The sequence below is a fragment of the Equus caballus genome, chromosome 28 (assembly GCF_041296265.1).
Source record: "Equus caballus isolate H_3958 breed thoroughbred chromosome 28, TB-T2T, whole genome shotgun sequence".
NCBI classification, from domain to species: domain Eukaryota; kingdom Metazoa; phylum Chordata; class Mammalia; order Perissodactyla; family Equidae; genus Equus; species Equus caballus.
The window spans coordinates 51,517,017-51,539,335 of record NC_091711.1 but is presented as its reverse complement, the minus strand read 5'-3'; the positions used below and the strand labels follow the sequence as shown (position 1 = coordinate 51,539,335).

General features: G+C 56.5%; 3 protein-coding genes across 23 annotated transcripts in view; 2 read left to right on the top strand and 1 right to left on the bottom strand.

The window, feature by feature from the left end:
- MAPK8IP2 (mitogen-activated protein kinase 8 interacting protein 2) overlaps window positions 1–4,030 on the bottom strand; it is a 31,064-nt gene extending 27,034 nt beyond the window's left edge. Inside the window, exons 1-2 of the mRNA XM_070253889.1 lie at window positions 3,949–4,030; window positions 3,440–3,571 (exon numbers count right to left, since the gene is read on the bottom strand). The gene's annotated coding sequence lies outside the window, so the exon portion shown is untranslated. The remainder of the gene's footprint in view (window positions 1–3,439; window positions 3,572–3,948) is intronic.
- CHKB (choline kinase beta) lies at window positions 3,565–7,523 on the top strand. Of its 4 annotated transcripts, XM_023631567.2 has the most exons (11): window positions 3,565–4,655; window positions 4,750–4,858; window positions 5,036–5,149; window positions 5,345–5,478; window positions 5,764–5,859; window positions 5,996–6,054; window positions 6,140–6,221; window positions 6,350–6,458; window positions 6,602–6,705; window positions 6,970–7,051; window positions 7,220–7,523. In XM_023631567.2, the coding sequence occupies exons 1-11, from the start codon at window positions 4,432–4,434 to the stop codon at window positions 7,292–7,294; spliced, it is 1,188 nt and encodes a 395-aa protein (XP_023487335.1). In that variant the 5' UTR covers window positions 3,565–4,431; the 3' UTR covers window positions 7,295–7,523. The 4 variants fall into 4 exon arrangements, with proteins under 4 accessions (XP_023487335.1, XP_023487334.1, XP_023487333.2 ...); XM_023631566.2 differs by lacking the exon at window positions 6,602–6,705; XM_023631565.2 differs by having other exon boundaries at window positions 4,750–5,149.
- Window positions 7,524–7,910: 387 nt separating this feature from the next.
- The window catches only part of CPT1B (carnitine palmitoyltransferase 1B), a 35,545-nt gene continuing 21,136 nt past the window's right edge, over window positions 7,911–22,319 (top strand). For 3 of the 18 annotated variants that reach the window (XM_070253874.1, XM_070253873.1, XM_070253876.1), the window contains exons 1-18: window positions 7,921–8,234; window positions 8,603–8,762; window positions 9,167–9,306; window positions 9,599–9,776; window positions 10,001–10,102; window positions 10,288–10,425; window positions 10,522–10,599; window positions 11,563–11,670; window positions 11,746–11,830; window positions 12,261–12,690; window positions 13,073–13,258; window positions 13,340–13,445; window positions 13,535–13,651; window positions 14,093–14,257; window positions 14,337–14,471; window positions 14,610–14,762; window positions 15,398–15,511; window positions 16,071–16,163. In XM_070253874.1, coding sequence (XP_070109975.1) covers window positions 8,089–8,234; window positions 8,603–8,762; window positions 9,167–9,306; window positions 9,599–9,776; window positions 10,001–10,102; window positions 10,288–10,425; window positions 10,522–10,599; window positions 11,563–11,670; window positions 11,746–11,830; window positions 12,261–12,690; window positions 13,073–13,258; window positions 13,340–13,445; window positions 13,535–13,651; window positions 14,093–14,257; window positions 14,337–14,471; window positions 14,610–14,762; window positions 15,398–15,511; window positions 16,071–16,163 — 2,634 coding nt within the window. In that variant the 5' untranslated portion in view covers window positions 7,921–8,088. Of the gene's footprint in view, window positions 8,235–8,602; window positions 8,763–9,166; window positions 9,307–9,598; window positions 9,777–10,000; window positions 10,103–10,287; window positions 10,426–10,521; window positions 10,600–11,562; window positions 11,671–11,745; window positions 11,831–12,260; window positions 12,691–13,072; window positions 13,259–13,339; window positions 13,446–13,534; window positions 13,652–14,092; window positions 14,258–14,336; window positions 14,472–14,609; window positions 14,763–15,397; window positions 15,512–16,070; window positions 16,164–16,304; window positions 16,639–18,115; window positions 18,674–20,771; window positions 20,940–22,319 lie in introns of those variants that run through there. The other 15 variants (XM_023631558.2, XM_070253888.1, XM_070253886.1 and 12 more) reach the window with 15 other exon arrangements.

Here is a 22,319-nt window from a genome sequence, read left to right as displayed (position 1 = left end):
CTTGGCTGCCTTGCCCTTGGCAGGCTGTGGCTGCTGAAAATGCCTTTTCACTGTTGTCACTTGGCATGGAAGCAAGCAGACAGACCCAGGTGAAGCCTCCAAGTGCCAGACCAAATCCTGATTGCCCCATTAATTAGCAGCAACCCTATCTCCTCGTAATAATCAGGATCAATTATCCCCTCCTTCTCTGCCTGCTGGTCCACCAGCATGAGGAGTTCAAAGTGGGTGGAATTCGCAGATTCAGGTTCAGCAGAGGTGTCCTTCCCTGGAAGCAGTGGAAGACCCCTCATGGAAGTGTTCCCTACCTGGAAACCAGGGGCTTTAATCCAGCAGACCTTAATGCTGTAGAGACACAATGTGCAAATAATACAAGTGGAGCACAGAGAATGATGGTGACAGAGAGCTAATCTCAACCCCTGGATTCTTGGACCTGTGTCTTTGTTCCTGGATCCACATATTCTGTCCACTGGAGGCACAGCACCATATACTGGGCTTTGATTCAGGTTATATACCCCAACTCCTCAGATACATCCTAGAGCTAGGACTTAGCTAAGTCTTTAAGAGATCATTACATCTTTCAGTTAGACTGACTGCTTGTAGACAAGGCAGGATATTAGAGAAGCAGTGGATCCCTTGGCAATCCATACACCATTGTACCTCTTTCACTGTAAAATGAGTTTCTTGGCCCAAAGTGATGTTATACATGAACTCACGTTGGTAAATCGAGCATTCTCTAAGCTCCTGAATAGTGATGCCACTCAGACATCGTGGATCAGAAAGGCAAACCCGTACCCAGAGCATGTGTCAATTCCAGTAAGATGAATTAATGCTCCCTCCTGGGTGGAAAGGATCTGCTGTAACCACCCCATCGCCAACTCATCCAGGGATGGTACCATATCAGGAGCTCAGCACTACTCTTGGCTGCTAACAGGTCAGAAATTCAGCAGCAATAATAATTAGATAAGCCCTGATAAGAGACCCCGTGTTGGTGGGCATAAACTGCAGTCCTACCACGATGGCACTCCAGTCATGGGCCTGATGCACAAGCACAAAAGGACAGAAGCTGGCTGAGCTTTATCTAGCCCCCTTTGTTGCTCAGTGACCCCTCTGCAGTGAGTATTAACATGAGGCACAAAGATTCACAGCCTTGTGATCACTCGCAGAGATCCATCTTCTTTCCCAGACCTCCTTGTCTCCAATATTCCCCTCCTGCTTTTTCCAGGTGCCTGACCAACTAGCAAGACATCTGTCACAACCCAGATGTTCATGTGCATCTCTTCCTTACGCCACTACAGTGTCCACTCCACTCCCTCCCTCCAAAGTGGATATCCAAGCATACTGCTTGAAGCTCCGCCCTCTGGAGGATTTCTCATTACTGTCATTTAGAGCCACCCTGAGAGGGACTGCAATGCAGCAATGGTTCATCTTCAGCTCATACCAACACATCAAGCTGATCCATCTCTGAACCAGACCTGAATTTTTCTTCCTGTCTGCTAAAAAAGAGGCATCGGTGCAACAAGGTAGGAGATGTGGAGGCCACAGCCACCTCTTCCTATAAACGACTTGTGCCCTCTATACAAGCTTGGGTCCTATCCTTTTTCATTGTGCCATGAGTTGCTACTGAGCCTGCCTAACCTATTGGTTTGGTGGGTCTGTCAGTATCTGGCTCAGGTCACATGGTCATTTGATGCCCCATAATCAGGCACTCAGTCTCTACTTGGGTCCAGCAGTGTACCAGGAGCTGCTTTCAATTGCTGAGTAGTTCTCCACTGCAGTAGGCATCGTCTTGCTTCAGAATCCTAGGAGTGTGCGCTGCAAATCTCCTGTTACAGCCTGCCAAAGGTGCCATGCAGGGTCCCTACCTACCACAAATAAGCCCAACCCTAACCCATTGGTTTTGCTAAGTGGCAAGGGAACTCACCCTCCAATATGGATCTTCAACAGAGCCCTCCTTTACTCTGGGCCCCACTCAAAACTAGCAGTCTTCCAAGTTACCCAATAAATAGGTCAGAACAGTATTCCCAAGTGTGGTACACACTAACTCCAAAATCCCAACATGCGTCAAGCGCTATGCCTCCTTCTTTGTGATAGGGATACCAAATGCAAAACTTGTCCTTATCTAAGAGGTGATGCCCTGATCTGCCCTACAATGCTGCACCCCTGAAAACTTCACTGATGACAGGCTCCAGAACTTCTGAGGGTTTCTCTCTCACCCCCTGACATGAATTGTCTTACCAAGGACAGAGCACTTGTCACTTTCTTCTTCATGGTGTCCAACTAGCATGATGTCATCAATGTTATGTGGAACATCCAGATGAACAAGGTCTCAATGGATTATGTTGTGACAGAGAGCAGGAGTGTCAAAACAGCCTTGAAGCAAGACAACGAATATGTTTGGCTGTCCTTCCCATATAAACGTGAACTGCTGTTGGAAATTTACTCTTTATTACTGGAAATTGAAAAGAATGTTAACCACATCAATAATTGCATTATTAAGTGCCAGAGATGCATTAATTGGTTCCAGTAAAGATACCTCATCTGACACAGCTGCTGTGATTGGAGATACTACTTGGCTAAGTCTGTGGTACACCACCATTATTTACTTGAATCCATCTGGATTTTGCAGAGACCATTCAGGTGAATTGAAGGGGATGTAAAGGGGACAACCACTTTTTTGTCTTCAAGAGTGACACAACCTCTGCAATCCCACCTGAAATGCAGCATTGTTTCTGATTTAGTATCCTGGAGGGGGTGGCAGAGGGATGGGGAGTTTCAGGGGCTTCCACTTTGCTCTTCCTACCATAATCTTTCTTATTCCACAGATAAGAGATCAATGTACAGGCTCTTCCTACTGCTACATGTAATCATCCCAAGTGTGCACTGGGACCAGAGAAGTAACCACAGGACATGGGTCAGGATTCCATTTATCACCTGACTTCCATAGCCCCTATTCTAACCAGTGGCTCACGATGCTTCAGGTACCCTGGCATAAGTGTCAGCTCAGATCCTGTATCTAACAGTCCTTGAAAGATCTGGAGAGTCGCTTTTGCAAAGTCAATTAGTTGCTTTGTTAAGTGGCTCTAGATCCCTTTGGGGAAGGACTGGAGGAGTATGTTTTGTATATACTTATCGTGGCATTGTAGAATCCTTCCTGGAAGGGACCAAGGTCCTTTTCGACCAGTGAGCTCTAGGTGTCAAAACTAGATTTAAATAGAGTGAGGGATCGTGATTTTCCACTGCAGCAACTGACATTCGCCTTCTGATCAACAACTCTTGATGTCTTTCTGGTTACTCAAATCAAACAGCTCTAGTCAGCTGCCTACCTATTTCACCCCAAAGAACACCATGGTCCAACAGGCACTGCCACAGATCCCTGTGGGTCAGGTCATGCTGGCTGCCACTCCAGTCTGGGGCAGAAGCAGAAATGCAGAAGACGAACCTCAGGCGGGACCCCATCAACGTGAGTCTGAGCGCTCTTCGGTGAACCAAGGAGACGCGGTGCGGCCCCGGGTGTCTGCTCTAAGGTGTGAGCCTACTCCTCCTGGGAGTGATTCTGTAATTGGTTCTAGGTCTAGAGGCAAGAAGGGGAGTAGAGTGGGGTATGGAGATGTTAGTGTCACTCAGGGCAACAAGACCCACCTCCCAGAGTTGCGCTCCAATCCACTCGGCGGTGACTAGGGATTTAAGGGTTTTGGAGCCATCGGGATTGTCCCAAGGGTCCCGATCTTTCATTCACTCATCAGCAGATATTTACTCGGCACCGACCGTGTGCCCCACACTCTCCAGCCCTAGAGGTGAGTCACACACACGTTCTCCTCCCCTTGGTGTGATACGCACTCAGGGCTGGCCACACTCAGTGGCTCAACTCCTTGCTCCACTGTCCCGCCCACTCCCCTACCCAGGCGAAGGCCCATCTTCCCTCACCGGCAGTTTCCGGGGCACACCTACCCTTAAGCACTCTGCCCGCTCCACTCCCGCGGAGAGACCAATTCGCACGCTAGCCGCGGACACGCCAGCTGCCCATGTGATTTGCCCACGTGACTTACCCACGTGACACGCTGCAGGGCGGCAGGCCCAACCCCTCATGGCGCTTCTGATTGGCCCACGCTGTTTCTTAGTTCCGGCTCACAATCCAACAGCAGCCTGCCTTTCGAGCGGCCCCGCCCAGAGAGAGAGGCCATTGGTCTTAGCCCTGAGCAGGGGCGGGGAATGGCAGAGACGCGCGGAATCTGGCCTTCGGAAAGGGCCCCCGGACCAGGCACACGGAGAGAGCCGAGCGGCGCCGCAGAGAGCCGAATAGAGCCGGAGAAACCCGAGTGTGACCGGAAGCTCAGGTTAGCCGGAAGCAGAGCCGAGCGCAGCCGGAAGAAGCCGAACCCGTCCGAAGTGGGCTGAGCTCGGCTGGGCGTTGGGCCCGGCCAAGCCCGCGCTATGGCGGCCGAAGGGACAGCTGCGGCCGGAGGCGGGGCTGTCGGCGGCCGCTTGGCCAAGGACAGCTTGCTGCGGTCTAAGTGCCCCGACGCGGCCTCGAACGCGCGGCGCGGCTCAGCGCGGTCGCGTGACGCCGAGCGCCGAGCCTACCAGTGGTGCCGCGAGTACTTGGGCGGCGCCTGGCGCCGAGCGCGGCCGGAGGAGCTGAGGGTTGACCCCGTGAGGTGGGAGTTCAGAGGTCAGGGGGCGTGTGCGGGCGGGAGCGCCGAGGGTCCCAGGCGGCTGGCCGGGGGCTGAACGCGCTGCCGTGGCTTGCAGCGGGGGCCTCAGCAACCTGCTGTTCCGCTGCGCGCTGCCGGACCACCTGCCCAGCGTGGGCGCGGAGCCGCGCGAGGTGCTGTTGCGGCTGTACGGGGCCATCCTGCAGGTGAGGGCCGGCGCCGGCCCGGGGGGCAGGACCCCGAGGCTCGGGCGGGGCCTTGTCCGCTCCCGGGACGGCGTTCCAGGCAGAGGACGCGCCGGCTGCCGTGGGAGGAGAAGGCAGCCCCTCCTGTGTGTCGGTGCCGGTTTGCCTCCGGCCCCTTTGCTGTCCGTCTTCCTTCAGGGCGTGGATTCCTTGGTCCTCGAAAGCGTGATGTTCGCCATCCTCGCAGAGCGGTCACTGGGGCCCCAGCTCTACGGAGTCTTTCCAGAGGGCCGGCTGGAGCAGTACATCCCAGTACGAGCCCAGCCCGGCCCTGACCTCCCCAAGGCACCTCCTTCCCCAGCCCCTAGCCCCCTTCCCAGTGTCTGCCTTCACATCCCTCGCCCCAGGTAGGGAATTTTCCCCAAGACCCTGACCTCCCCCCATTCCGCCACCCCGCTCCCCTCCTGCCCCAGCCCCCTCACCACCCTGATAGGTTCCTGGGTGCAGAGTCGGCCCTTGACAACGCGTGAGCTTCGAGATCCGGTGTTGTCAGCCGCCATTGCCACGAAGATGGCCCGCTTCCACGGCATGGAGATGCCTTTCACTAAGGAGCCCCACTGGCTGTTTGGGACCATGGAGCGGTGAGTCAGGGGCCTCCTCAAGGCTCCTGCACACCCGGGCTGAACCCTCATGCTGGCACTTACCACCCTGGGCTGTGACTGGCTGCGTACATGACTCTGTCCAGCCCTCCACTTGTGTGGATCAGGTGTCCCCGGGTCTAGCATGGTCTCACAGAACAGGCTTCCAGACGTTTGCCAGACAAGTCATAGTGACAGGAAAACGGGTAGGATAGCCTGGCCTGGGGTAGATAGGAAAGGGGTGGGGAGGGATAGTAGGATGACTATATCCTATTCTTTGGGCTTCAGGTACTTAAAGCAGATCCAGGATCTGCCCCCGACTGGCCTCCCCCAGATGAACCTGCTGGAGATGTACAGACTGAAGGATGAGATGGGCAGCCTCAGGTGAGGGCAGGCAGGATGGCGAGCAGAAGAGCACAGGGTCCTCCCCAAGATTTGGTGAAGGCTGGGGTCAGGGAGGGTGGCTCTGACCCTCCTCTAGTCACTGTTGCTCAGGACCCATGCCCCTGTTTCCCTGCAGGAAGTTGCTAGATTCTACCCCATCACCAGTGGTCTTCTGCCATAACGACATTCAGGAAGGTAAAACATGTCTTGAGTTTCCCAGCCTAAGGTGAGGAGGCCCAGAGGGCCCTGGAGTGACCAGAATCCTACCACATTCTCCTAGGGAACATCTTACTGCTCTCAGAGCCAGAAGATGTCGACAGTCTCATGCTGGTCGACTTTGAGTACAGCAGTTATAACTACAGGTGAGGGTGAGAGGACGGCTTCCCATAGGTCTGTTCCCTCAGTACCCTGGAAAACAGACCTAGCTTTCATCTGTGCATCCCAGCCACCCAGGGTATTTAGGGACTGAGTATCCACCTTATTCCTTCAGGGGCTTTGACATCGCGAACCATTTTTGTGAGTGGGTTTATGATTATACTCACGAGGAGTGGCCTTTCTACAAAGCACAGGCTGCAGACTACCCCACCCGGGGACAGCAGGTATGTGGGCTAGAGGCTGGGCAGCAGGACCTGGCCTATAAGGGATGAGGAAGGTGAAGTTTGAACGAAATGATGAGAAGGGGTGTTAACTGGGAAATGCTCCACAGTCTGCTTATTTCCTGACTCTCATCTGTTGATGTCAGCTTCATTTTATTCGCCATTACCTGGCGGAGGTAAAAAAAGGTGAGACCATCTCCCGAGAGGAGCAGAAGAAACTGGAAGAAGATTTGCTGGTAGAGGTCAATCGGTGAGGAAAGATGGGTGGGGTGGGGGTGGAGCAGGGGGCAGAGGAAGATGCAGACAGTCAGACTCACGGGGCTACAGGTAAGGGTGCAGTGCAAAGTGGGGGCAGGGAGCAAGGATGAGGTATGAGGCTGACAGGGAGGGAAAGTTTGAGAGTGGTAAGAGTCAGGACAGGGTAGGGGTTAGGGCAGCGGGGCTTGACCAGCCTCGAGGAGGGGATCCAGGCAATGCCAGATGTCCTCTGAACTCTACTTTTCTGTACCTTCAGGTATGCTCTGGCATCCCATTTCTTTTGGGGTCTTTGGTCCATCCTCCAGGCATCCATGTCCACCATAGAATTTGGTTACTTGGTAAATAACCTGGGGTGGGGGGGCTAAGTCGGGGGAGGGGAAGCAGCAGGGGCATCTGTTCTCCAGAAAATCTGGGCAGTCCTGGGTGGCCTATGGGCAGGCTGAGTGGGGTTGGAGTGCTAGTCCCATGCCTTCTCACTGACGTATGTGATGGGCTTCCTTCCCTAGGAGTATGCCCAGTCTCGGTTCCAGTTCTACTTCCAGCAGAAGGGGCAGCTGACCAGCTTCCATCCCTCGTCCTGACTCTCTACCTCCCAACTCCTTGGATTTCTCCCGGAGCCTCCAGGGCAGGACCTTGGAGGGAGGGGCAAAGAGCAGGAAGCCCTGGGGACTGGGCTGAGCCCCCCGGAGTCAGACTGGGGTTGAGGAGGCTGACCTCACCCCAGGTTTGAGCAGGTCCTCACTGCAGGCGAGCGGGCGGGAGCCCCTGGGCTGTGTACCTAAAGACAATAAACAAGCTCGTTCCCTCACACTCTGTCTTAGCCCTGCTGGAGTGCAGCAGAAAGTACCAACCAAGAAATGCACATAGATTGACAAAGTGACCACTGCTCTGAGCCTCAGTTTCCCCTCCTGAAAAGTGTGGCTGCTTAGTGCTTCTGGGCTTGAAAGTGGTTAAGGGTCCTCTCTGCTCATTGGAACCAGCTGCCCTCCTCACTCCCTGGCTCCAGCTTAGAAGTGATAAATATTCAGAGGACTTGGGTGGGGGACTGGGGAGCATTGGGGGTACAAAGAGGGCCTGGGGTGAGACTGCCCAACCCTGAGCACTGGAGATCAAGGGACAGACAGCACAGCTGACACACTGATGACCTTTCCCCTACATTTGGCTATTTTTAGCTCTAATGCAGCCACCCTCACGTGAGACCCTTTGGCCCCCCCCCAGGTTCCCAGACCTTTGAGCAATCTTGGGCTTGCAGAAACCCGACCCCCCCCCCCATTTCCACCACCGAGGGGAGGGGATTCTGGTTGCCGCCCCCCATCTGTTTTCTCAACCCAAATTTGGGAGTGGGTGTCAGGTTCCCAGTGAGGGCGGGGCGGGGATGGTCAGTCCTGAAGGACGTGGGGACACGGGCCAGAGCGACTGGCCCCAGACGCGGACAGGAGCAAACCCAAGCCGTGAGTGGAGTGGGGGGCAGCACAAGGCTACCTACTTTTCTCGGAGTCCTGGGGCGGTGCACGGGGCGAGGTGCGCGCCGGGATCCCATTTGGTCGGGGTTGGGTGGGGGGTCCTGGATGGACTCCGCTTCCCGGGGCGCCTCTTGCCCCCACCCCAAGGCCGCCCTTTAGTGTCCTCCGGGCTCGTGAGGTTTTCAAGGCCCCGATTCTTGCATCACTGCGGCGGAGCCTCCCTGCAACGCCGGCACGGCGGTTCAGCGGCCGTTGGCGGGGGCTGGGGGACCAGCCACGGGCGTGCTAGGGGTGGGCGCTGGCGAGCGGGGCGGGGGGGCGGGGGGGGGGCGTGGGCGGGGCGGGGCCTGGGCGTGGCGGGCGGCCGAGGGCCAGCTGACCTGAGCCGCCCCGCGCACCCTCCTGCACCCTCCTGCTCCCTCCCAGGTGCCAGCCAACCCCCAGGATGGCGGAAGCACACCAAGCCGTGGCCTTTCAGTTCACGGTGACCCCAGATGGGGTCGACTTCCAGCTCAGTCGGGAGGCCCTGAAACACGTTTATCTGTCCGGGATCAACTCCTGGAAAAAACGTCTGATTCGCATCAAGGTGGGCGCAGGGGGTTCTCCTGGCCCCTTCCTCCCAGCAGGTGCAGAATAGAGCCTCCCAGGGAGGCAGAGGCCAGGTGTCAGCTGCTACCCCATAGTCAAGGTCCTTCACTCACACCTTAGCTGGCAGTTCCGCTGGGTGATAGGCTCTACCAGTGCAGAAACCAGAGGGGTGCTCAAGGTGTGGAGGGGAGAGGGGTGTGCAAGAAGTGACAGTGCAACACAGTGAGTAATTGGGCACTGCAGGTGTGGCAGTGTGGAAGAGGGAAGACCAGGCATGAAGGAGGAATAAGAACACAGCAGGTGAGGAAGGGAGAAAGCCTCCCAGGCAAAGACCAGGACCTCATGTGCCTGCTTACCACAGTCCTTCCTGCTCCATAAGTGTGCCTGTTTCTGACCCCACAGAATGGCATCCTTAGGGGTGTATACCCTGGCAGCCCTACCAGCTGGCTGGTTGTCATCATGGCAACAGTGGGTTCCTCCTACTGCAACGTGGACATCTCTATGGGGCTAGTCTGTCATATCCAGAGATGCCTCCCTGAGGGGTAAGAAGCGGGGCCAGGAGAGAGGGTTGGGTGGGCTGCAAGGCCAGGGTTCCTGAGCTGGGCTGATACAGGACAATAGCCATTGGAGGTCATAGGGGCAGCCTTCCTTGGGGACCACCATCATCTCAATCCCACGTTCGTAAGTGGTATACTCAGATGTGAGTGTGCCCAGGGAGCTTCTTCTTTGACGCCTCCCCCAAGATGGCTCACAACCACCAAGACTGCAGAGTCAGAATTTCCCCAAGGCTGGCCTTGCGTGGACCCCCTGCAGCTCTCTCCCTTTCTGTGACAGATGTGGCCCCTACCAGACACCGCAGACCCGGGCACTTCTCAGCATGGCCATCTTCTCCACGGGGGTCTGGATGACGGGTATCTTTTTCTTCCGCCAAACCCTGAAACTGCTTCTTTCCTACCACGGTTGGATGTTTGAGATGCATGGCCAGACCAGCCACTTTACCAAAGTCTGGGCTGTGAGTAGAAGCCAGTGAAGGGGTTTAGGCATCTGGTTTGAGACCCCGGGCGAGCCTCATTTAGGGTTCTGAGCTGAAGGGGAGGGGCATTTGGGGCACTGGTCCCTGGCACGTGGTTTGTCCTGATTCTGAGGATCTGGGGCCCAGCTCCACAAGTGTTTGCTAATTTGTTTCCATTCTTTCCTCTGGCTCCCACTCCAACACTCTCTGCTCTGTACCCCCAGATCTGTGTCCGCCTTCTGTCCAGCCGGCGGCCCATGCTCTACAGCTTCCAGACATCTCTGCCCAAGCTTCCCGTGCCTAGTGTGCCGGCCACAATTCAGCGGGTGAGGCCTGGGTTGGGCATCCCAGTGGGCAGAGTAGGCTGGACTCAGAGAACTTGTCCAAACATAAGGGTCTATCCCCTGCAAAGAGTGGGCTTGAGAGCAATGGGCCTGGGGTTGGAAGAGGGTCAGGACAGAGGTAGCCATTACTGTCTGGCCCCCACACTGACGATAACCTGGCTGGACAGTACCTGGAATCTGTGCGGCCCTTGCTGGATAACGAGGAATATTACCGCATGGAGATGCTGGCCAAGGAATTCCAGGACAAGACTGCCCCTCGGCTGCAGAAGTATCTGGTACTCAAGTCGTGGTGGGCAACTAACTATGTGAGTTTCCCTTCCTTGACTTACTCTCGCCAACCTGTATCCTGGCTGCCCACACCCTACCCTTCCCCCCAGCACTAACTTCCCTCTCGCCCATAGGTGAGTGATTGGTGGGAAGAGTACATCTACCTCCGAGGCAGGACCCCCCTCGTGGTGAATAGCAACTATTATGTCATGGTAAGAGCCAGAGCCATGGGCGCTCTTGTGCGCTCAGCTTTGTCCCCAGCTCCAGGTCTCAGGGCAAAGGACCTGGAGAACAGCCCAGAGTCCTGGTGACAGTTTCCACCTGCAAGTGGGGGTTCTGGAGTGAGGTCTGAGGGAAAGGGAAGATGAGGGAGATCCTGGAAGAATCTCCAGGAGTCTTAGCAGCTTAGGGATGATGGGGATACTGAGGATCGGAGAATCTAGTAGACCCATCACCTGACACTGTCCGCTCTTGAAGTCCCTGAGGCTCACTGCCCTGCTCAGCTCAGGCTCCGTCACATCCTTCCTTGGTTCCCTCACTGGCCTCCCAGCCATGGGTTCCAACTGTCTTGACACCATTACCAGGGAGCTTCCTTAAACATGCCTTCCTTGGTGTCACTCTTTGGATCCAGAGCTGCTTCTGTTAGAGTCAGGTGGTCACTGTCTGCCCCTGTCCCATGTGACTGGCCTTCTCCTGCTCCCAGTACAAACCTTGCATAGCCAACTGGGTCTTCCTGCCACCCAGCCATGGTCTACACCATGCACCTCTCCCCTTTCCCACGGTCCAAAGCACACTCTGAGTAAGATGCTGGAATCCTCCTCCTCCACAAAACTGTCCCTCTAGAAACTTATATACAACTTGTCTGTACCAGAGGTTTTAAGCTGCTTTTTAGTGGTGGGAACCACTTTCTTAAAGCAAAATAAACAAAACAGGAGCAAGTGAAATAGGTTATGGAAAAGCAGCTCAGGCCAAATCTGGAGCAGAGGAGTGACGTGATGAGTTATGCATTTCATGTCTGGCAGTTCACTCTGACAACATACGCAGGATGGACTGGGGGGTGGGGACAAGACACCTCAAGTCCTCTGGCAGGGAGACCCAGGTGACACCCTGGACAGAGAGGTGCTGCTCTGCACACCTGTCATAGCCACCCTGAAGGCTCTGCTCTCTCTCTGTAGGACTTTGTGCTCGTCAAGAACACAGATGTGCAGGCAGCCCGCCTGGGAAACATCGTCCATGCCATGATCATGTATCGCCGTAAACTGGACCGTGAAGAGATCAAGCCTGTGAGTTGTGTTAGGATTGAGGGCACAACAGGGAGAGGAGGCCTGCCTCTGAGCCCTGCTGGGCATTCCCTCCAGGTGATGGCCCTGGGCATGGTGCCTATGTGCTCCTACCAGATGGAGAGGATGTTCAACACCACCCGCATCCCAGGCAAGAAGACAGGTACTGGGCACCCATCATGGGGCCATTGGGATGGAGCCCCCTCCCTCCCAGCTGTGGGCCCACCATGGCTAGATGCCCTACTATGTGCTCATCAGCAAGTGTCCTTGGTGACTCAGAGTTGTGTAACTGTGGAAAATAGTCAGTTTGTGACACCTGCTATTTACAGGCACAATGCTAGTGCTGGGACCCTGCGGGGCCCCTCCCTTCCAGGAGCTCACAGTGCAGGGGAAGGTAGTCTCCTTATAAAGAGCTGCAGGAGGTGTGCTGCTGCCCTGTGGCGCTTACAAGACGCCCTTCAAGGAGCCCATAGAGGAGGTCGGGTGGGCTCAGCGAGGGATCTTGCAGGGGCAGCAGCCTGCGTTTCTGACACTGGGACAGTTTGTGTAATTTTCTTGAGCTTCAGTTTCCTCTTCTATGAAATGCCTCATAGGACTGTTGCTGCCATTAAACGAGAGGTATGGAAGCGCCCAGCACAGGGCCTGGCTTAGTGCAAATGATCCTGCCCCCCATACTGGGCAAGGAAGGCCCAGGCAGAGGCCTGGCAAAGCAGGGTCCTCATGGGTCATCGAGTGTGCAGTTGGTGAACCCGTACCAGGGTGGAGTCGGGGGAAGGGCGGTGCTCCCTGCTGCCCTGCCTTGGCCTGCCCACTGGCCTCTGTCGCAGACGTGCTGCAGCACCTCTCGGACAGCAGACATGTAGCCGTCTACCACAAGGGCCGCTTCTTCAAGGTGTGGCTCTATGAGGGCTCCCGCCTGCTCAAGCCCCGAGACCTGGAGATGCAGTTCCAGAGGATCCTGGATGATCCCTCCCTGCCTCAGCCCGGGGAGGAGAGGCTGGCGGCCCTCACTGCGGGGGGAAGGTATTGGGGCCTGTGGGCATGGGCTGTCCTGGCTGAGGTTCATGGCCCCATGAAGAGAGGAGCTCGGCCCTGCATGCTGCCTAGAACTTGAGGCCGGAGGCATGAGCAAGGGAGGGGCATGCCGGGCATGTAGTCCTCTGTCCAAACCTGGACCCCCGGTAGTGAGGGACACTGATGGCAACTTCAGTGGGGTAGCTGCCAGAACCCGCTGCACCTCTGCCCATCTCTAACAGGGTAGTGGTTACGTGGGGGTGCACAGAGGATGGGAACACCTTCCACGATCACTTGGCAATCCCCCCTCACCCCAACTCCAGTCCCTGGGAGGTACCTTGGCCCACAGCCCACATTGACCCCACTGCTCACCCTGCTCTTGTGCCCCTAGAGTGGAGTGGGCGCAGGCACGCCAGGCCTTCTTTGGCTCTGGCAAGAACAAGGCTTCTCTGGATGCCATCGAACGTGCTGCTTTCTTCGTGGCCCTGGATGAGGAGTCTCACCACTACGACCCTGAAGACGAGGCCAGCCTCAGCCTCTATGGCAAGGCCCTGCTGCATGGCAACTGCTACAACAGGTACAGCACCAGCCCTGCACACGGCCCCGCTGGGCTTCTCCACCTGCCCTTACATCATTGTTCCCTCTTCTGCTCCTGCAGGTGGTTCGACAAGTCTTTCACTCTCATCTCCTTCAAGAATGGCCACGTGGGCCTCAACACAGAACATGCGTGGGCAGACGCCCCTATCATAGGGCATCTCTGGGAGGTAACAGGCCCAGAGAGGGTTCCTGCAGGGCAGGCTCAGGGGGCAGAGGGTAACGAGGACAGCATCTCAGTGTGACCTTCTCCCTGCAGTTTGTCCTAGGCACTGACACCTTCCACCTGGGCTACACGGAGGCTGGGCACTGCATAGGCAAATCGAACTCCATGCTGGCACCTCCTCAGCGGCTGCAGTGGGACATTCCTGACCAGGTATGCAGGACAAGAAGGGGCAGGGACAGGCATGTGAGAGTGACAATTACCTAAGACGCTCTGCCGCCTCCTCCACTCTGGCCCAGCCCCACTCTCAGGGGGAAGGAAAGGAGCTTCTGAAGGGACAGGTCCAGACTGGCCACAGGATGAACAGAGATCCCAGGGCCATCTGGTGGTTAGAGAGAGATGTGAGGTGGGAGCCTCATGTCCACGCAGCCCCTGTCAGCACCTCCCTCCTCCCCACAAAGCCCAGCCTGGCCTTTGGTGGCTGATGCCCTTCAGGTTGTCCTTTGTGTCCCCTCCTCCTGAAGTGTTGAGGTACACTGAGGCTCCCCAGCCTTGCCCTTCATCCATTACCCAAACCTCAGGCCTCCTAGACATGACCCTGAAGTCCTGCTTGGAGAGCTCTGCCCCTAGCTGACCCTTTCCATGTCTGAACAGTGCCAGGCAGTCATCGAGAGTTCCTACCAGGTGGCCAAGGCACTGGCAGACGACGTGGAGTTGTACTGCTTCCAGTTCTTGCCCTTTGGCAAAGGCCTCATCAAGAAGTGCCGGACCAGCCCTGACGCCTTTGTGCAGATCGCCCTGCAGCTGGCTCACTTCCGGGTAGGAGCCCTGCCAGGCTGCTGAGCGGGCAGGCAGCACCAGGGCCCACCTGCCAGATTCACCCCTCTGTGTTCCCCAGGACAGGGGCAGGTTCTGCCTGACCTATGAAGCCTCGATGACTAGAATGTTCCGGGAGGGACGGACCGAGACCGTACGTTCCTGTACTAGCGAGTCCACAGCCTTTGTTCAGGCCATGGTGGAAGGGACCCACATGGTGAGCCCCCCATGGCCACATGGTGAGGTGACACCTCCACCCCTAGGGGGTCACGGCCACACTGTGAGGTGATCCCTCCACCTCCTGCCCGCCTTGAGGGTCGGGGCTACTCTTTACTGCTTCACTTCTGCCCCCTAGAAAGCACACCTCCAAAATCTCTTCCGGAAAGCTTCTGAAAAGCACCAGAATATGTACCGCCTGGCCATGACGGGGTCTGGGATTGACAGGCACCTCTTCTGCCTCTACGTGGTCTCCAAGTACCTGGGGGTCAGCTCTCCTTTCCTGGCTGAGGTCAGTGTTGTTGACAGGCATGTCTTCTGTTCCCGTACCCTCTCCTAATGGATCTCAACCTGTTTACTGTCTGGCTGGCTGGCTGGCTCCCCTGAAGTTGCCCTGGAGGGCTGGGGCCAGCTTTTCTGCTCCACACCGCACCCAGGCCTGTGGTCCTAGCACTGAACAGGAGCCTTCCCTGTAGAGCTGGTGTTCTTGTGAGTGGAGAGGTACAGAAACGTGTGATATGTCAGGTGGTGACAGCGCTCCTGAGAAAAGTGAAGAGGCTGCAGGGAATCAGGCTGGGCAGAGTCCAGGTAGAGGGAACCTCCAGTATCCAGACCCTGAGGCAAGGGTATGTGGTGTGTGAGGAACAGCAGGGATGGAGGGGGCAGAGCCGAGGGAGGGACAGGGTTGAAGGAGGGGAGGTCAGAGGGACTGGCAGGTCACATGGGCCTTGAGACTCAATGGAGGGTTTTGTGCAGATGCTGTGGTAGTGAAAACAGACCCTGGGGACCAGGGGCAGCAGTCAGGAAAGTCCTGCACTCCATTCATTCCTGCATCCTTGGCCGGGACACTGCCTGGCTCAGGCACCACCTGTGAGCAGGTGTGCGCTGAGTGCATGGCATCTGACCACTGCGGCCTCCCTGTTGCAGGTGCTCTCAGAACCCTGGCGCCTCTCCACCAGCCAGATTGCTCAATTCCAGATCCGCATGTTTGACCCAGACCAGTACCCCAATCACCTGGGCCCCGGCGGTGGCTTTGGCCCTGTAAGTGCCCTTGAAGAGGGCAAGCAGGCAGGACCAGGGCCCAGGGGTTTCAGTGGAAAGTGCGGGGCATTGAGGAGGTCAGACCAGAGGCAGGAACACAGCCCTGGACCTGCCCTATGTGAAAACAGAGGGTAGTTGTCGACCCCGGCGGACAGGTGCCTGGGACCCCACCCATGCTAACCCCTGCTGGAGTGTGACCATGTCCTGTGCTGGTCTCCCTTCTGAAGTGTGCTTCTGGGAGAGTCCAGCCCGCCCACCAAGACATTCATGTGGGCTAGTATGTCAGGGAGCTAGAGATGCCCTGGCAGTGATCTTGATTCTCCTGAGGGAAACATGAGGTCCTAGATCCCCAGGTGGGGTATGGAACTGCAGGGGGCAGACCTCTTTGATGTTCACACTGTTTCCTGGGGGTGGTCCTGACCTCAGGAAAAATGCAGCGTCTGGGGGTGGGGCCCCTTGCTGCAAATCTTGTGAGGAGAGCATGGATAACATCAGCTTGCCTCATAGATCTTCTAGGTTTGGTTTACCTGTTCTTCTTCACCCCTTGTGCTGCCCTCAGGTAGCAGATGATGGCTATGGGGTTTCCTACATGATTGCAGGAGAGAATACCATCTTCTTCCACGTTTCAAGCAAGTTCTCAAGCTCAGAGACGGTAAGTCTCTCCTGCTCCCACTCAGGCCTGAGGAGGGGGCGCCGTCCATGGCCCTGTCTGGCTGGGATAGAGTCCTTGCTTGTGGGGACAGAGGGGTGGGGGGCTCACCTGGAGGCTGGTCTTAGCTCTTGGCTCCCACAGAATGCTCAGCGCTTTGGGAACCACATCCGCCAAGCTCTGCTGGACATCGCTGATCTTTTCCAAGTTCCCAAGGCTGACAGCTGAGGGCTGGAAAAAACACCAGCTGCCCTTTCATCCCCAAGTTGTGGAGGAAGGGGCCTGTGGTCACCTTACAGGCACAAGGAGTGGCCGTGCACAGGTGCCCAGGTTCCAAGGACAGCTCTGGCAGCAGGATCTCCCCAGGCAGACACTGCTCCCTGTGGGCCAAGGTGGTGGAGGTGGGGTTGGAGCAAGTAGGGAATTTTGATTTTTTTTTTTTTTGCTAGATACCAATAAAAATAAGGCTGTGTAATTCTCTCTTAGCACTTAGGTACCTGTGTTTTGCTTGAGAACTAGGAGCCCCTCTCCCTGACCCAGCTCAGGCCAGAAAGGGAAGGGAAGGGCTCGGCTGGGAGAATGAGAGAGGCTTGTGACCTGCTTTGAAATGTACGTCTCTGCTGAGGTCACTGTCCACACCCACATATGCACTTGGAACAAATTCTTGCTTCAGAACCTTCACCTGTTCCCTGGGGCCACTTCTATTTGTTTGTCTGCCAGAGAGTGGGGCCCACCTTGCCTCCTCCACGCACAGGCATGCCCTCTGCACCCCTCTGCACTGGAGCACAGCCCTGTGAAGGCTCCTCTCAGGAATAAGGAGGAGCTGCAAAAGTAAACACAAAATAATTTTTATAGAAAGTATACACAAGTACTCAATTACTATTGCTGCATGCTTGAATGAACTAGATCTCAGCACTCTGCTAGGTGCTGATAACCCAGAAGTGAATCAGATATAGTCCTGAGCCTTCTCTTAGGAACCAGTGTTTTTGAGCACTGCCATCTACTTGGCTCTGTGCTGGGGATTCAGTGGTGAACAAGGCACCACATGCCCACATAGAATCCACTGCTGGGTGAGGCAAGCATGGATCAGGGGATAGAACGGCTGGCAGAGAAACCAGGAGGCTTTTGGAATAATCCATTTAGCAAGTACTTATTGAGTGCTGCAGTATGCTGGGCACTGGGATATAGCAGTGAACAAAACTGGCAAAAAGAATCTCCCTGAAGGGCTCAGAGTCTAGTGAGGGAGACAGGCAATAACCAAGAAGAATGAGTAAAGTACATAGTAAGTCAGATGGTAATAAGCACGAAGGAGAAGTCAGTACAGGGAGGGAGCAATGGAGGTGGGTGGCAATTTCAGACAGGGTGGCAAAGGCAGGCCTTCCTGTGAGGGCCCTTTGACTCAGACCTGAAGGAGATGAGGGCAGAAGCCATGTAGGTATCTGAAGGGCAGAATCTTCCTGGCTGAAGGGAAAGCTAGAGCCAAAGCTTCAAGGTGGGAGGTGCCCGCCGCGATGGAGGAACGGTACTGTGGCTGGCATGGAGTCAGGGAGGGAAGAGCAGGAGGGGACAGGTGGAGTGGGGTGGGTGGCACGGGCCAGACTCTGGCTTCTCTGAATGATGGGGGAAGCCATTGGAGTTTAAGCAGAGGGTGACATAATCTGTCCTAAATTTTAATGGGATCACTCTGGGCATAGTAAGGACAGAAGTAAGGAGACCTATCAGAGGGTACAGCTCATGATGGTGGCAGAGTTGGGAGAAATGATGGGACTTAAACTAAGGAAAGGAAAATCAGGAAGCTAAGAACATCAGAGGTAGGACTGACAAACGTGACAGTGAGGCATCAAAGATAACTCACATCTTCTCTTTTGGGTGATTGGGTGATTAAATGAGATTTTTAGGGGCCAGCCACGTGGTGTAGTGGTTAAAGTTCGGCATGTTCCACTTTGGCATCCCAGGTTTGCCTGTTTTGGATCCCAGGCGCAGACCTACACGATTCGTCAGCCATGCTGTGGCGGCAACCCGCATATAAAGTGGAGGAAGACTGGCACAGATGTTAGCTCAGGGGTAATCTTCCTCAGCAAAAGAAAAAAAAGATTTTTAAAATGTTGAGTTTGATGTGCCTATAAGACATATTCGTGAAAATGTCTCATAGACTTTTGAAAGTATAAATTGAAAGTCAAGGAGACCTAGGCTCCTGATAACAGCTTTGAAGGTAGGTAAAACCCTGAGAGCACATGAGAAGATTCCCAGGGCAGAGGTTCCTAACCTCTTTTGGGTCTCCATGAGACGCTTAGAAAAGTATGTCTATGCTCACAAAATGTTACATCAGAGTTTTCTTGGGCTTCCAAAAGAGTCTTCATAGACCTCTGCCTCTTGGGGTGCCTTCCCAAGGTAACCTACCCTGGGAAAGTGTCTGGGTTTTGGTAGGCTTTTGGGCACATCAGCTCGCCCAGCCATGGGAGAGCAGTGGGCAGAGTTTCCGACAAGCTGGCTTTTAATTAATGTTGAAATTCAGTCAAAGTTCTTTTATCTGATTATTCTTGGTTAAAATAAGAGGAGAAACCAGAGTGCTGAACCAGGATATAACCCTCTGGTGACAACCACTGGACCCAGATAAGCTCCTTGTGCCCCATGGGTTTGCAGATCTGCACTAGTTAAGACTAGCAGCCATAACAGATAAGTCCTGAAATCTCAATGGCTTAACCCAATAGAATTCTTGCTCAGTTGGCTGAGACAGAGACTCTGCTCCATAACATTATTCAAAGACTTAGACTGACAGGGGCCCTGTCTTCCTCAGATAGCTCAGAAGTTGCCTTAGGCATCAACATCCATCAGGTACATGGGGGAAGAGAGAGACATAGGGTCACTCGTGGGAGGCTTTTATGGACCTGACCTGGTAGTGATACACAGCACTTGCATCCACATCCCACTGGCCAGGACTCATACTGCAACTGGGCTGGGAAATGTAGTCTGGCTGTATGCCCAATATATAAAGGAAGCATTTGGTGAACAATTAGCTGGTTTGGGATGCACAAGGGCATGGGCAGACCAGACTGACATTCCCTGGCTCCCTGAGAGCCCATCCTTCCTGCCCTGGGCTCTGCAGGGTGCTTCAGATATCCCACCTCCATCTGCTGGGCAGAGTCCCCTCACATACCACCCCAGCTCATCTCCTCTGAGTCTCCTCTGCCCCTCACCAAGAACCCTGAGCCCCAACCACACTCTCTTTTCCCTAAAGGAGGCAGGCTCATCCGTACCCTTGCCTTTGCCTTCACTGAACCTTCTGCCTGGAATGCTGGGCCCTTTCTTAGCCTCTCAAATTCCTACTCTTCCCTGAAGCTGCCTTCATTACCCATCAGAGTTATTCCTGAGTCATGTTTTTTTGGGCACTATAACTGAAATCAGTTCTCGGAAGTCTAGAAGAAATTATTGGAAGTATGCAGGGTGACTCACAGGTGGCAAGGGACAGCCAGAGAACCAGGTTGGGAAGGGGCAGGAACCCGGAAGCTTGGGGAAGGGGTGTGGTCCAGGCAGCAGACTCCTCAGTAGATAAGCAGCTACTCACTCTGTGCCCAGAACTATCTGGCTGATCTCTAGCTGTTTCTCCTGGTGTGCAATCAGTCTGCTAAAGATCAAAATCCCTGAGAGAAAATTCAGTGGGTCCTATGTTTGTCAGGAATCTCAAACAAAAGGTGTTCAAGGTCTGAACTTAACAACCTTCCAAATTGGTTTTGCTCCCACTTTCCCCATCTCAACCAGTAGTATCATCCTCCAGCCACTAACCCATTCCCTCTTTCTCCCTCACTTCCCACATTACCAAGCCCTGTCAACTCTTCTAAATGGCTTGACTCTGTGTACTTCCCTCCTCCATGACCACCACCTCCCTGTCCACACCTCCATCATCACACACCCAAACAACAGCAATAGCCTGCTCCATTGCTGTCCTCCATCTAGCAGCCAGAGATACCTCTTCACCATGTCATTCCTCTGCTTATCACCCTTCTAAGGTGCCCCTCACCCTCTAAATGAAGACTGAGCCCCTTGGACTGGCCTGTTGAGGTGAGAGGACCAGAGCTTTATGTGCAGCCCCTCTAGAGTTGAGCACCTCCCTCACCTGTCCTTGCTTGGTAATTTGTGCTTCCACTGCTGGAGGCCAGCAGCACCTGGCAGACCTGGCCTGGACCAGCGTTCACACTTCCCAGCTCAGCACTTGGGCCCTTACCTCATCTTCCTGAAACTCTGCTTCCTCCCCTGTAAGACAGATGTAATCATGTCAGCAGCGCATGGTGGTTGTGAAGGCTGCAAATATTGGGGCACTTGGCTACTCATTCAACAAATGGTTAATAGCACCTGCTATTAACCATTAACAAGTGTTGTCCTGCACACTGGGGACACAAGGGTCAAACAGACAGACAGGGCCCTCTGTGTATGGCCTTACGCCCATGGAGCCAAGGAGAGGAACAAAACTGTCACAACTGGAGGTGCCCTCTCATCTCAGCCCTATTCTCCCACAACTTAGGCCCCTCCTCAACCCAGGCCCTCGGCCTATCAGAGACCACAGGCCCACGTGCGGACCAGCAGGGGGCAGGTGCGGTCACGTGCTTTCAGCCCGCCCCTTCCGCTCCACAAGCCTAGCCAATGAGGGCGAGAGGCCAGCTCCGGGGGCGGGTCTGGTAACGGAAAGGGGCGGGGCGTCCATCTGACCAGCCGCCTCCTCACGCCACCCGGCGGGGGCGGGGGGCGGCCCCGGAGCAGGACACGGTGCAGGCAGAGTAGGAGGTGAGCTCCCTGCGCCCCTGCCCGGGGAGACAGCGTCCCAGGGCTGCACCCACCGCCTCACCCTAGACCCCTCACTCCGCTTCCTCACCTCCCACTCCGACCGCTCACCCTGGTCCCCTCACCCCGCACACCCCAGCCCTCACCCCGGTCCCGTCACCCCGCACTCCCCACCCCTCACCCCGGTCCCGTCACCCCGCACACCCCACCCCTCACCCCGGTCCCGTCACCCCGCACACCCCACCCCTCACCCCGGTCCCGTCACCCCGCACACCCCACCCCTCACCCCGGTCCCGTCACCCCGCACACCCCACCCCTCACCCCGGTCCCCTCACCCCGCACACCCCACCCCTAACCACGGTCCCCTCACCCCGCACAACCCCACCCCTCGCCCCGGTCCCCTCACCCCGCACACCCCACCCCTCGCCCCGGTCCCCTAACCCCGCACACCCCACCCCTCACCCCGGTCCCCTCACCCCGGTCCCCTCACCCCGCACACCCCACCCCTCACCCCGGTCCCGTCACCCCGCACACCCCACCCCCTCACCCCGGTCCCGTCACCCCGCACACCCCACCCCTCACCCCGGTCCCCTCACCCCGGTCCCCTCACCCCGCACACCCCACCCCTCACCCCGGTCCCCTCACCCCGGTCCCGTCACCCCGCACACCCCACCCCTCACCCCGGTCCCGTCACCCCGCACACCCCACCCCCTCACCCCGGTCCCGTCACCCCGCACACCCCACCCCTCACCCCGGTCCCCTCACCCCGGTCCCGTCACCCCGCACACCCCACCCCTCACCCCGGTCCCCTCACCCCGGTCGCGTCACCCCGCACACCTCACCCCTCACCCCGGTCCCCTCACCCCGGTCCCCTCACCCCGCACACCCCACCTCTCACCCCGGTCCCCTCACCCCGCACACCCCACCCCTCACCCCGGTCCCGTCACCCTGCACACCCCACCCCTCACCCCGGTCCCCTCACCCCGGTCCCCTCACCCCGCACACCCCACCTCTCACCCCGGTCCCCTCACCCCGCACACCCCACCCCTCACCCAGGTCCCGTCACCCCGCACACCCCACCCCTCACCCCGGTCCCCTCACCCCGCACACCCCACCCCTCACCCCGGTCCCGTCACCCCGCACACCCCACCCCTCGCCCCGGTCCCCTCACCCCGCACACCCCACCCCTCGCCCCGGTCCCCTCACCCCGCACACCCCACCCCTCGCCCCGGTCCCCTCACCCCGCACACCCCACCCCTCGCCCCGGTCCCCTCACACCGCACACCCCACCCCTCGCCCCGGTCCCCTCACCCCGCACACCCCACCCCTCACCCCGGTCCCGTCACCCCGCACACCCCACCCCTCACCCCGGTCCCCTCACCC